The 15073-nt window shown below is 47.6% G+C and overlaps 1 protein-coding gene across 1 annotated transcript in view; it reads right to left on the reverse strand.

Annotated features, from left to right (window-relative positions):
• The window catches only part of LOC307090858 (phospholipid-transporting ATPase ABCA1), a gene marked incomplete at its 3' end in the record, with an annotated part of 158579 nt that overhangs the window by 63585 nt on the left and 79921 nt on the right, over positions 1–15073 (reverse strand). Inside the window, 4 exon segments of the mRNA XM_079757653.1 lie at positions 191–296; positions 1148–1242; positions 11048–11231; positions 12290–12388. Coding sequence (XP_079613779.1) covers positions 191–296; positions 1148–1242; positions 11048–11231; positions 12290–12388 — 484 coding nt within the window.

Here is a 15073-nt window from a genome sequence, read left to right on the forward strand (position 1 = left end):
GTGCCAGGACGTACAACATACAATAAGTGCGTACATTAAGTGCCACGATGTACAAACATACAATAAGTGAGTAGATGAAGTGCCAGGACGCGTAAGAGGGGTGTGGGGGGGTGAGGGGGGTAAGGGGAGAGGCTATACAGTGTCTAGGTGAACTCTGAGAACAGATTGCTAGGAATACAAACATGGCTACCTGGGACGTCTTCAATATTGTCCGGAGTTCCGCAAAAGCAGTTTGGATATCTGCCTCGGCGAGACGGGCCTGGGAGTTGGATTCTCCCACTGAAATCCCCCCGTATCTGAAGGGGGGGGGGGCGGGGAGGGTGAGGGTGTGAGGGGAAAGACAGACATAGAGGATCAAGGGCTGTAGACATGAATCAACACGGGCATTTGCTGCGCGTTCTGCGCGGACACACAGACGCGCACACACAATTGGTCTCAGACGCGGACACCGTTCTCACTCACTCTCCAGCTCTCTCTCACACACACAAACAGGTGAGAGAACAGAAACGACAAAGAGAGAGAGAGAGAAGAGAGAGAAGCGAGAGACAGAGAGAGAGCACGAGCAAGAGAGATTAAGAGAGAGAGACAGACTGACAGACAGACAGAGCTTAACCCAAACGGCAACATTTTGACACTCTTGTGCGGGAGTTTGTGCAAGTATGCGCTGAGGGCTATTTAGACGACAATGTGTCCATGAGACCCGGTCCTAGTAGTAATAGTGGTGGTAGTGATGGGAGCAGTGAGGGAAACGTTCAGGGAACAGCGATGAAACCCGGGGAAACAGGGATCTTCTGCTCTCCGAGCCACAGGTCTCCAGAGACCAGGACAGATGCTGAAAGTGTTCAATTAGGAAGACATCTGCCTGTGAATGTCAAACCCTCCCAATGAATGCCATTTGACTAAAATCCATGTCTTTAATGCCATGGTTTTTTCTTTAAGTATGAATAAATTAAATGGATAGAAATGTTTGTCTCATGGAGGCCCCTTTTTCTTTGAGATGGAATGACATTTGATTAAAAGACACTTGTTTCATGTACATGGAATTTGTCAGCATGTCTAAATTATTGAATCATCATTAGTTTGCTTTTAATATTGAATCTGACTGAGAAGATAAAAAAACACACCCACACACAGACACACAAAATACCTTGTTTTGCCCTGGTTCTTATAGGTCTTGAGTAGGAAGTCTGTCACGTTTCGCCCCGTTAGATTCAACAGGGTGTCTGTTGTGTCCTGAACCCTCTGTGGAAATAGAGAACACATGGTTGCCACGGTTATAACACATTCATTATTCCATTAGTAATCAATGAGTTAATTCATCTCTCATTTTAGTTTTTGTTTTGGATTCAAGTTAGAAATATTTGCTGGTTACTACAGTGAGTTTATTTATCATTCCACATTTTGCTAAATTGCCTTTACTTTGTAAAATAATTAATTGAACCTCAGTTGAATGAACCTCAGCTTATGTCAAAAAAAGTGACTGAGATTGTCCCTACAGGTTTCAGTCAAACGATCCCTTACATGTCTTTCTTTGTCAACGTTGACCTCTTTTAGACCTCCACCTTCATGACGTTAGCGTGTTGCATTGTGTCATGTTTGTCGTGAACGTCATTGCTTCGTCCTGCTGATGTTTCTGAGGCGAGAATGGGATCAGCGCCATGATTGGCAGGATCCATGTCCAAGTCTCTCAAATCCCCCCTTCTCCCCGCCACCGTTTAGGTTCCTAACATAACTGTGGCCCCCTCAGCATGGAACCTCTATTGCACACACAAGCGGAAGATCGCGGTTTCTGCAATGGAGAACCGAGAACAACCAGCTCACTAAGGCACTCGTTGCACATTGCAAGCCCTGAACTCAAACGTTGCACATAGCAAGCCCTGAACTCAAATGTTGCACATAGCAAGCTCTGAACTCAAACGTTGCACATAGCAAGCCCTGAACTCAAATGTTGCACATAGCAAGCTCTGAACTCAAACGTTCCACATAGCAAGCCCTGAACTCAAACGTTGCACATAGCAAGCCCTGAACTCAAACGTTGCTCTTCCCCCTATACAGCAAAGCTCATCAACACGGCGGTACATAAAACCTCTCCAGTAAAAAGTACAGAATCCTCCAGCGACAATTTACCACCCTGAACCCCACAATAAAAAAAAAAACACAGCAAACAAGCAAGGAAACAGACAAATAAATAAACACACAAGGAATGGGAAACAGCACATCGCAGCCAAAGCCAATTTGCACAAGAGTGGAACAAAGAGAGAAAAAAGAACCTAATATCCGTTCACAGCATGGCCAACACGTGGCTCTCCCCCCTCTCCCCCCCTTATCATAACTGTCCTCATAATTAATCCTGGCTGTGTGGAAGCCTGCCTGCGTTACAGGAACGCACATGGCACAGCCAGAGCCCTGGAACGCAGCGGCTGACGTCAAAGGGGCCCTAATTAGGAAGGCCCCCGTGCTCTCCTCCCCCTCCGTCTCGCACACACACGCAGGGCCCCTCAAAGACGCAATTAAGTCGGAGAGGAGGAAGAACGCAACGCTCCGCTGCGCCTTCCCGCTCAAACCGAGCGTGGACTGGAGTGTCCCGCCATTCCCCCCCCATTCATTACGCTGATTACACAGTGATGCGACGGACCATCGCCTGCGTGTACCTTCCCCACCTGCGTTCCAAACCGGGGGTAGCACGCAGCATGCATCGCTACCCAAGGTAAGCGCCTAGCGATGCTATGGGGATGCTAGCTCCACAAAAACCTGGCCCCGGCCTCCATCTTGGATGCCGCCTCGCGTTTTCCCTACACCTCCGTTACAAACTGAGCTTAGCACGAAGCACACGTCGCTAAGCGACGAGCGTCTCTAACCCAGTAAAGCGACTAGCGACGCTAGCGCCACGCAAACTTTGCCCGGTCCTCCATAGTGGACCTTGGAAGCCGCCTTGTATTGGAAACGCTCTGCATTTTCCCTCTACCTGCATTCCAAACGGAGCATAGTACAAAGGACACGTCCCTAACATAGCTAAGCGCCTAGCGTCACTGACCCAAGATGAACGCGTAGCTTACGCTAGCTCCACGCAAACCTTGCCCCAAGCCCGTCCATCTTGGACCTTGGATGCCGCCTTGCGTTTCCCGCCTCGTGTTTGTTGTGCACGAAGAGGAAACGATGTCGAGGAGAGAGCGTGAAATACAAAACGGGGACGTGACGATAATTGATCATTGTACTGGTTTCCGTTTCAGTATTCATCATTCATCGGTTTGAATATAGGGAGGGCTGGCGAGAGTTGGCGCACTGAGGGTGTTTCGCCTGCCCGGCTGTCACCGAAGACAAAGATCCTTGAGGCAACTGCACGACGCTTGACTTAATTGTAACAATGGACTCTTCCGAACGGAGCAGAGTCTGCCCCGGAGGGAACGGCTCGATTTGAACGCGTTTCCGAAAACCACAATGGAAGTCTATTAGGTTGATGGTAAGCAATACCTTTATAGCTCTCTGGTTTGAGCATTTGTTTCCTCCGTGCGTTTCACCGGGGACGTTGGAAACACGCATAAAAACAGGAGGGGGTGTCGGATGCTTAGGTGGTAAGACCCCTTACTGAAATGAGGCTCTGAGCTTGCCTTGCTCTCTCACCCTAAACCCCCCACAAGTGATTAACACCATCTATGTAAGAAAAGTGACTTGCTTTTCAGAACAAAACACTGCTCAACCCCAGAACGTGTTGCCATAGTGGCCGACCAGACTGCCCACAGGTCAGGCTTCAGAGCAGGGTGAAGAAGAATCGGCTGGACGTTGCTCTCGATCAACTGTTGGCAGATCAGCTGACGGGCTCATTGATGATGATAATCATGCCAATATAGCTGCAAATTAATTTGGAGATAGTTTCAAATAACTAGAGTTCAATCATACAGACAGACAGACAGACAGACAGACATACAGACAGACATTTATATTAAGTATTGCATTCCAAATATTGGACTAACGGGTAACACTTCATAATAAGGTGCCATAATAAATAGCAAACTAGTCATTACCTAACTGTTTGTTAATAGTTGGTAATTGTTACTAAAATATCTATTTGGCACAAGTTAATAGTTTTTTTTCACTGACCACAGCGTGTCGCTGGTTAGGGATAGGGTCGTGTGTTAGGGTTGGGTTAGGGTTATGCAAACAACTAATATTTAATTAATGATGAAAAAACTATTAACTTGGGCCAAATAGATATTTTAGTAACAATTAACAAATATTATCAAAGGGTTAGGTAATAACTAGTTTGCTATTTATTATGGCACCTTATTATAAAGTGTTACAGACTAAAATAGTTTTCCAAAGAGCTACTCGGCTTAAAAAGGGAGTTTTCCAAACACGTTTTTCTTTTGGGTTGAATGTTTTATAGTTAGAATTCACAAGTCACTTTTTCTTTACTGAGCATTTTCCTTACACTCTTCCCCAAAGTTTGAAGGAGTTGAGGGCCGTCTTTTGACCAATGCAGGGTTCCACTCAACTTTGGTAAAAGCGAGTCATTCAGTGGCTTGTTTGCCTATTCTGTGAAGAAAATGTCTGTCCTTCAAACCTTTTGTTCATTTTCAAATCATAAGAATCCTCTTTTCACCCCGTTCACCCAGGACAAGGCCCTGGGCGCAAGGTTGTGGGAGGCTTTTCAGCGCATCACGTAAAATGGCTGCCTTGTTTTTCCCTCCCCGTTCTAACCTTGGGAGAATTTGGTTTGTGCAGTTTTTTTGCGCTCGCTAACGAGGACGAAACAGTTTAACCAACGTGTGTATCAAAGGACGTTGACCCGGGATTTGACGTTTATGTTTACATTTCTCCCGCATAATCAGTGCTTGTCGACGAGCTACCATGGGTCAATCACCAGCTAGCTGACAGCGAGGAGAGAGATGTGTAGAATGGCAACAAGGCAAAGTTTGCTTTGTGTCTTAGGCTTGCGTCCAAGTCCAAAAAAAGCGCTATTTTTGAAAGCACAGGGAATTGTAAACTTTTTTCGCACTCTTCCTCATATGTACTTGTTTATTTATCCCACCCAAGTACTCAGTCAGCAGGAGTTTAATTACTTTGGCCTCGCTCCAAATGTTTCCCTCCTAAAACAAAACGTGGCAAAAAAAGGAAAAGATTAAACATGAAATCAAACCACTGACACCATCTCTCCCTGTCTCTCTCTCTCTCGCTCTCTCTCTCACCCTCTCCCTCCTTCTCTCTCTCTCACCATCTCTCTCACCCTCTCTCTCTCTCTCTCTCACCCTCTCTCTCGCTCTCTCTCTCTCACCCTCTCCCTCCGTCTCTCTCTCTCTCCAACTCTCCCAGCCTCCCTCCTTCCCTCCCTCCCTCTCTCTCACCCTCTCTCACCCTCTGTGTGCTTGGCACTCTGTGGCGTGTGCGTTATCTTGCGCATCAGCGTGCACGCTCGCCTCACACAGCGGTAGACTGATCGCCGGGGCCAAACAAACAGCGTCGAGCAGAATGTACACCGACCAGTCATCAAATCCCGGGGAATGAGCCTCTTCCCGCTCCCATCCGCCGGGGTCTTACCACACACACACACGCACCACCGCCTCTGCGACGGAAATCAAGATTTGTTCCGCTGACGAAAAAGGAGTAATCTCCACGAGGAACAATCTTCCCATAATTGCACACATACGCCTTGTTGTGATGCGAAATGAATCCGACCCGATGTTTGCCGGTCCGGTCCAGGCTTTTGAAACGTGCCAATCAGGTTAATGGGTGTTGATGTAAATTGGCCCGTCTGTGTTTGTTCCTGTGAACGATTCCGTCTGGAAGGCTTCCTGCTCGTAGTGGAAACAAATAATCTCAGGTACCTGGTCGTGAGCAGGGCCGCTCGGTGTGTATGTTAATGTGTGCGTTACGCCACACTTGGGGCCGTCATTAGTTCCGACAAACTCAGCACGACACGACTCTGGTGTGAGAGATCCAGGGAGAATATCGCCTCTCTAGCGCGTTGAAGTTAAAAAGCGTTTGACCCCAGAGCAAAACAAAACTTTAGAAGTAGTCAGATGATGAAAGTCAAAACTACGAGTGCGCCCACTGGCTACGTCAAAAAATATATATGACTGTGTTTATTTATTTGTTACGCGAGTTGTTTAACCAAGGCCTCTTATGAGACGAGGAAGGAGAGGAGGAGCGGGACCACAGTCGATACAGTGCTGGACGCATTTCACTCTCTCTATACCACGAGTCCCGTCCTGCGGTGTGCTGACGCTGCACCGTGTCGTAAAACGTCCAGCATGAATCGGGGGGGGCGTCGGGTAGCAGAAGCACCTCCACGAGATGCGGACCTCCATTACGCCCCGCGCTCCTCACCCCCCGCCCATCCTCACCCCCCCCCCCCCCCCCACACATCATCCTCTTCGGTCTCGCCCACGTTGGACACCCCCTGAAGGGGCGGGCTGAAAGGTTGAGTGCCCTCTAGTTGTTTCTCTCTCCCACAGTCGTGTGTTCGAAGGGGAGGGAAGAGTAGTGGGAGGGGGGAGGGGGGGAGAGTTCAGGTGGGAGGGTGGGAGGGTGGGAGGGTTCAGGGGGGAGGGTGGGAGGGGGGGAGAGTTCAGGGGGGAGGGTGGGAGGGGGGAGGGGAGGGCTACCGGAGCGTTACCTTAACGGAAACGTGAAGTGTGAGCGTTTTTCAGGAAGCGTCACTAACAAGTTTGGGAGGTTAGCATGTACATTTATATTTAGGGCTTTTATCCAAAGCGACTTGCAACAGTTCATACCCACATTCACACACCGACGGTGGAGTCAACCATGCAGGGCGACAGCCAGCTCGTCGGGAGCGGTTGGGGTTAGGTGTCCTGCTCAGGGACACCTCGGCACTCATCTAGGAGGAGCCGGGGATCGAACCAGCAACCCTACCGACCCACTGCACTAAAGGATGAGTATGTTGAATAATGAAAACAGTCCTGGGGTGAACTTAACGGACAACAGGTTCAGGCGGAGGTAAGGTCGCGTTCAGGTTGAGCTTGAGTCACATCACACGCCATGGGACCTTCCAACGGAACCCATCTGTCGCCACAAAACCCGTCGCCTTTCGACACAAACTCCCAGCGACGCTGGTGCAACAGCTGCTAGCAGCTAGCTGCTAGCAGCTAGCTCAACCCGCAGCACATTCCACCACAGTCGTACGCCCCGGCTTCATTACTTTTCTCCCGCGCAGACGGCAAAATGGAGGCTGCGTGCCGCGGAGATGTGAGGCCGAGGGGATAGGGGGTCTATAGGTAAGCCAGGCCAACCCATGATAAAGACATCAATTGCTCCGGCGCAGACGTGTAGGCTTTATCAATTCCCCCGCACACACAGTGGGAGGCTGGCCTGTGAAGGTTAAATATTCCCGTCTAACGAGAGTCAAAACACCCCCAATTGATAATCGGCTTACGGCTGCATGCCATTTCCATGGAAACAATGATTTCACATCGCCCCGGCACCCCCGCGGAGAAGCATCCTCTCTCTCTCTACCTTTGCCTCTCACAGAGTCTCTCTCGCTCTCTCCCTCAGAATCTCTCCCTCTCTTTCTCTCTCTCTCCCTCTGACTCTCTCTCTCTTTCTCTTTCTTTCTCTCTCTCAGACTCTCTCTCTCTCTCTCTTTCTCTTTCTCTCTCAGACTCTCTCTCTCTCTCTCTTTCTTTCTCTCTCTCAGACTCTCTGTCTCTCTCTTTTTCTTTCACTCTCTCAGACTCTCTCTCTCTCTCTCTTTCTTTCTCTCTCTCTCTCACACCCCGATTTTCCTTCCCAGTCCTGTTTTTTCCTCAAGGGCACGACGGGGAGGAGGGAGAGGGATGGAAGAGGAGAGGAAGTTATGCGAGGGGAAGTAGCCGTGATGGTGGCGGTGGGCCGCAGTGCGCTCTCTCTCCCCGTCTCTCTCTTTCTGTGTGTCATGATTTATTCAACAGGACATTTTTCCAGGTCAAAGGGAATGTATTTTCGACAGCACGCTTGCTCTGCACTCTCTCTGTCGGTGGTCCAAATTAATTTATTCCCCCCCCCACCTCTCTCCCTCCACAGTCCACAGGTATATATATATGAGGCGCTGTATAAACACAGTGTAACCATGGCGATGATGAATGTGCGATGGTCGCCTTGTGCTTTTTCAAGTGCGTCTTACTTCCGTGTCCGTGCCGTGTGCGGTGGCCTTGTTGGGATGTTTCTATCGCGAGCGAAGGGATGGGAAAAATATATAACACAAAATAAAAGCGGCCTCCATTTTAAGAAGTTTCTTTCTTCTTTGTTTCCTTATCGTGACCCAGAATGTAAACGCCATACGGTGTTCTGCTGCCGTGTGACCTCAGACGACAACAAAGTAGCTTACATCTTCTTTTCTAAAGGGTACATTTCCAGGGGATTCAATGTTTCACCCTTATAAAACACACTGATAATGACCATAAAAAATATGTTAAAAGGACAACCTTTTTAAACACAGTGTCTTGCTGCTAATGTTTTTCTCAGTCGTACTTGACGCCGTCTACTCCACCGCAGGATGTAACATCCTCTGAGGAATCCTTACAGCTGGCAGGGAAACTCTCAATGAACTTCACAGACTAGTGCACTGGAAGTAACAGCCATCAAAGAATGATGAATCCAATGACAAAATCATTACAGGAGGGGGTTGCGGTGAGACACTTTGGAGGGACAGGACAACAGCTCTCTCTCTCTCTCTCTCTCTCTCTCTCACCTTTCCATCTCTGTCAAAAGACCCGGGGCAGTACACTGGAGCGTTGGTGGTGGGGGGTCAAAGGTCACACTAAAGAGGCCCACTCTTGCCTTGGACTGTGTCTCAACATTTGTGCGAGCACAATGCAATGTCTGAGCGTGTATTGCATGGCATGGAGGGGCGGTACTGGTTGTGGTGGTGGTGTGGTGGTGTTGGTGGTGGTGATGGAGGTGGCGGAGGTGGTGGTGGTGGTGGTGCTGTATTACTATTACAGCAGCACTGTGGAACCTGAAGGAGTGCCCTGTTGAACTCCTTCAGGTTCAACAGGGCACTAGCACAGCGAGGAGGGTTGACATAGGGTGGGATTTGCAGGTTGTGTCGCCTTAAGAGAGGAGAGGACTGCATGGAAGCTGAACTTCTCTGTCGAGTTTGCTGACTACAACGCACTCCAAAACACACTAAGGTATTTTACTTTCAACTAGATGCATGCTGGTTATAATGATCACCTTGGCTCGTTCCTGAACGACGTAATGAGCTCATACTGCAGACACATTGTGAAGGCGTATGTGACTTTGTCAGTGTTTCCCGAACAGCAGGTTGGACAGATGTTTAAATGGTTGCGCAAATGTAATCACGCACCGGTAAAAACCATGTTCACAATGGTTGTAAGGAATCCAAACTTCGTAAGAGTCAGTTAAAAAGGGTATATATGTTGAATATTATGCCATTTGCTTTGAAAAGTTAACTTTGCGCTTGGCAGTTTGAAAGAGGTTGGATCGTGTGACAGTTGCTCCACTAATGCAACACTTGTTTTTCACATGTCCAGTATATACTCTCAATCGAATCATAAACATTTCTTGGTCAACACGTGAAAGCCAATTGAAGAATACCGGGTAATATAAAGTCAACTCAACTTGTGATCTCCGTTACTCTCCATCCTACCGTGAACCAATGAGCAGAACAGACTTTTTACACCAAATGCACCTGCTTAAAAATTTAAATAACTGCAACGGCTTGGTAGGGTTTGTTAGGGTTGATATAAATCACCCAATTAAAAAACCGACAACACACACGACTTACACAGGAAAACTAATTTCTCCCGTTCGTTATCTCCACTGCCCCCCCCCTCACCCCCTTCTGAGCCACATCAAGCCGCATTTTGATTGCCCATCCTGAATAATAAACGCCCACTTGAAGACGAGACGCAGAGCGGTTAAAAGGGGCCCTTTTGGGTTAAGGGCAAAGACACTTCCAGAAGGGAGAGGGTCTCTAATTCCCCCCCCCCAAATCGACCATAGCGGTTATAAAAGGCCCTTAGGGGATCCAGACCCATAGTATCCTCTCCCGGCCGCCACACAGGACCATGTGGGTTGTGAGGGGCCAATGGCCTTTCAAACGAGCCATTGATTTCTGCAAGCTGATCTGTGGGAACCAATCAGAGCGGAGGGGATGTGGTGGGAAAAGAAGCGGTAGGTAGAAGGCGGTTAAGAGCTATATAGGGACCGTACGCAAGGAATTGGGCCACAAATTGTCAGGGGCCGTGTGCGAGAAGTTCTTGGTAGAAGGGTTTTTTAAGATCAGAGGTTAAAAGAGTTTCGACTGGTGCTGGTGTTTTACATATAAATGTATATTTACAGTTAAGCCGCTTCTATCCAAAGTGACTTACAATAAGTACATTTGTCAGAAGAAGGAGGAATAATGTATCACTGTCGGCAAAGAAATGATGCTCATAGAAACAAGTGCCAAGCACTAGCAATTGTTAGGTTAACCCATTCGCCGTATACAAGAAGATAGCTAGGATAAGACGCTACACAATGCTAAGCACTATTTTCAAGTGCAAGGACGTTAAACAAACAATAAGTGCGTACATCAAGTGCCAGGGCATACATCATACAGTAAGTGCGTTAGAGGATTGGGAAGAGGTGTGTGTGTGTGTGTGTGGGGGGGGGTTAAAGGATTGTTTAGTGGCCTGGTTATGTAAAAAATTACATAAATAACTTTAAAACATATATATATATATATATATATATATATATATATATATATATATATATATATATCTCAATGTAGCTCCTTCTGTTGGTCATACGTGAAGCTTTCTTTTGGTCATACAACGTCAACATCAATTCAACGTGACTTTTTCTTATAGTATTTGAAAGGTTTGCAAGGGATTGACTCTATAGCACAGACCGGGAACCTACCAGGCTGGCCGCGGTCAAAAGCCAACGTCTCCCCTTTGGGGCAGTGGCATGAGAGACGGGAAACTGGTAGTCGTGGGACACAGCCATAGCAACGTGTGGTCGCGTCTCTCGCACTGACCGCCGCCGCTGCGCGGTCACATGACACGGGACTCGATAACAAAACAAGGTCTATCACTGGACTCACCCGTGGGGGGGGCATTCCTCCAGCCCCGGGGGGGCAGTCGGGCAGCATGACCGTCCGCTGGGGGGTGCTGCACTGGCACGAGGGGGAGGGGTCAGCCAGGGTGGTGTTGGCCAGGATGTCGATCACCGATTGGTCGACATGCGGAGTAAACCAATCGGAAGACTGGGGGACGCAAGGGAGATTTCTGAAAGGAAATGTGCCAGAGAAATACGCATACATGATGGAGAAATACTCAGACATGGTGGAGAAATCATCAGACGTGGAGAAATGCTCAAATGTGTAGAAGTACTCAGAGAAATACTCAGACATAATGGAGAAAACATTCAGATATGGAGAAATGCTCAGACATGATGGAGAAATATACTCAGAAATTATGGAGAAATGTGTACAAATAGTCAGACATGTACAAATACACAGACGTGTACAAGTACTTAGACACGTACAAATACTCAGAAGTGGAGAAATACTCAGGACATGGAGACACACGAAATTAAGTTTCATTCACACTATGTCAACACCAAGAAAGAGTTGATTTCATGGATATTAGCGCTGAGTAATTGAAGCCCGGCTTCTTTAGTCCCTTCTGTAAATAACCGCGGTCGTGTGCAACAGTTGTTTACAGCTTGTTTATTAGCCCATGCAATTAATTTAGAAATTGTTTGTCTGGGCCATTGTTAAAAGCATCTGAATGGTTTTGCTTCTCCACCCATTTTGGTTGCGATGATTGCGTTTCGTTTACGGGGCGGAGGAAAGCTGCTTATTGTTCGCCACACACGGATCAGGGTGGGCGCACGGCGAACGGCAAAAAATACGCCACGACGATGCTAATTACCTATTGATCATTTCTGGTTTGTGGAGAATTTGGATTGCTAAAAGTATTCACAGCGCTTTTAAATTGTACTCCCCCAAAATCCCATGCTGGGGCTTTTAGTGTGGAAAAACAGGTTGCCTACATTCTGATACATAACCACACATTTCATATCAGGACACAGTGGGAGAAATCATTATACATGCACCAAGCTGAACCCTTGTGTGTGTGTGCTAGCAACTAAATAGATACATGGGCTTTTCGTGTTTTTATCGACAGCACAGTGACGACAGACAGGGAAGTTGGTACGAAGAGAGCGGGAATGACATGTAGCATAGCACCACGGGGATGGATGGAACCTGAGGTCGCTGCAAAGCATGCTGGGTATCACGGTGAGCACATTAGCAGGTGTATCCGAGATCGCTAACACTCACGGTATGGGGTTTCCAGGCATACAGCGAGTCCCGAAACCAGGATTGTTCACAAGTGAATCCACTATCCGATTGACCGCCAAGTTTTTCGGCTGGTCGTTACTGTCAAACATGGGAAAAGAAGGAAAGTACAAAGAAAGTCACAATTTGTAACACTTCAACTAGCTTGGCTATGCAATTAGCCTGTATAAATCTGTGGTCAATGCTTATTGATTTCAATAATTAAAATAAAATAAATTAACAAAAATCCTGTAACTCATACTTTCTACAAATATAAAATGATGGCCAGCCCGTACATCTCTCTTTGTTTATAAGAAACTAACTATCGACCCTCTCAAAAAAAACCTTCCTCTCAGGCCAGCCAAGCCAGTCATGTCACACAGTTTCACACCCAGTTAGAGCGGACAGAACACTGTTATTGAGTTTCTGGATTCTGAAAGACTGCCGCCTTCACACTGGAAATCCAACACATTGTGCCTTTAATGTTAAAAAATATAAATGCATATGAAATCATCTCAAATAAAAATGAAATTAAAGGATGGAGAATGAAAGTAATCAACACACAACGAACACAACGATTGATTTAGTTTGCAAAAAAGAAAACAACAAATACAACAACATTTTACAGCATCGTGACTCGGCTAAGTGAAGCTCGGGAACTTAAGTCAGTTCGGGGGGGGGGGGGGGGTTCTCGAGGCGTGGTACGGTATACGCAGACGCTAATGGGCGGCGCCGATCGATCGCCGCGCAGGGCAACGCGCACTCGGAAATTAGAGCAGATTAGGAGATCATTACGCCGGGATCCATCTCTATACTAACGAGACGCCGGGAGGAAGGAAATGAGATACTGACAGAGCTGAGGGTCGGGGAGGGGTGTGTGCCTGTACACTCGACAGCGATCGGAGCTCCTCTTTCGGTTTAGCTTGGTCGAGAACATTGAGCTAGGGGTTGGGGGTGGGGGGTGGGGGGGGGGGGGGGGGGGGGGGGGGGGATCGTTGCACGGTTGCCACGTGAACCCCCAGCTCGCGATTGATGAGCGGCACTACACAAACCCCCAGTTGCTTCCGGAACATTAAGTCCGGAATCGTCTCTGAACACGCGACGTTCCCGTGCGTCTGTTTCCGGGGGTTTCCAGGACAGTGGCTCAGCCTCGCTCTCTTTTTTCCCTATTTTCTTCTGTGACGGATATCAAACGCACACACAGGCACACAAACGCACACACACGCGCACACACACACACACACACACACACACACACGCACACGCGCCTGCCAACTGTCTTTTTTGCTCACAGTCATCAACTCACGCCGTTTCTAATTCCACTCCCCATTACACACACACACACACACACACACACACACACACACACACAGAGACACTTTTATATAAGGACACTTTGGGCCGGGCCAGTGTGTCCTAATGACCACGATGATGGCTTCACAGCAGCGCTGGCCGCTCTCCAGGCCACCCCAGGGATTAATACCCCCTGTTCGCTGGCCGCCTCATTTAGAGGCTGGTCCATGAAGGTCAGATGGTTCAGTCTCTCTGCCACCAGAGCCAGCAATTAAGGTACACCACCCCCTCCACCACCACTGCCAGCGCCAGCGCCACTGCCAACCCCCTACGATTGTAAAAATGGATTATGTGCAGCCATCTGCTTTGCCATTAACAATGGCTGGATCGCCATGTAACGCGCAGGGTGATAAAACTATTGGACGGGTGAGAAAGTGAGCGCTTCTGTATAAACACAGCGCGGGCTGGAACTAATCAGTGGCTCATCTAGCTGGGATGAGGCCGTCTTAAAAGAGGGGGAAAAGGCACCGGGATGGAACCGGAGCCAGGCGTTAACGAGGGACCGTTAAACGTAGTCCCTTAAAAAGAAGTTGATACTCTAAGAAAGGCTGGAATGACCCAAGAGTCATTGTGGTGAAGGATACCTGGTGTGTTAATAACCGGTTTGTGAATTGTATTTTAATCGTCGGTTGGCTGTCGTTAAATTTGGTATAATTGGTAGAACGAGAGGGCTAAGAAAATTATAATAAAGTAGTCCAGGGACGCGACCACTGCATCAGTGGGCTGTGATTGCCACTCAGTTGCTGCCGTCGTTTCATCGTTGGACATTTTCAGGGTTTTTATTTATTTTCCAACATTGTACGGACAAGAAATAAAATGTATTAAGTGCTCGGCCGGTCAAGCGAGTACTAACGAGAAATAAAATCACTATATGCGCACGAAGGACACGACCTTGGGTAAAAACAAGAAAGCGAGTAGGAAGGTAATAACCTTCAGTAAAAACCTGAAAAGGAGCGGTAAGGAAATCACCTTGATCGAAAAAGGGAAAAGCAAACAGATTGAAGGACTTTTCATGTACTTCACATTCAAGCATGAAAAACCCAGTCATTCACAGGATTTCTGACAAAGAGTTTAAATCACTGGCCAAAGTATGTGATTCACCGACAAACAAAATTGAAAATAACCGTCGACCTGATGGCAGGCCTTAAATATACCGCATAAGGCGGGCTTTTGTTAACTAGATGAACTTACTGCAGCAAGTAATCTAGCCTTCTTCAGAAGGTCAAAACTATTCAAAGCAGTGGTATGTCCCTGTACAGGTTCTGTTGTACAGAAAAAGCACTGGCATGTTTCTGTATATTGTTTCCATGACACTGAGGCCCATATTTTCCAGGCCGAAAAAAAAATGGGTTGTTTGAGTTCTCTCAGATCACTTTCATGATCTGAAAAAACGAACTGTTGAGCTCCGAGAAAAAGAGCACTGTTGTTTTTTCG

The sequence above is a fragment of the Pollachius pollachius genome (genome assembly GCF_949987615.1).
Source record: "Pollachius pollachius genome assembly, chromosome: 20".
Lineage (NCBI taxonomy): Eukaryota > Metazoa > Chordata > Actinopteri > Gadiformes > Gadidae > Pollachius > Pollachius pollachius.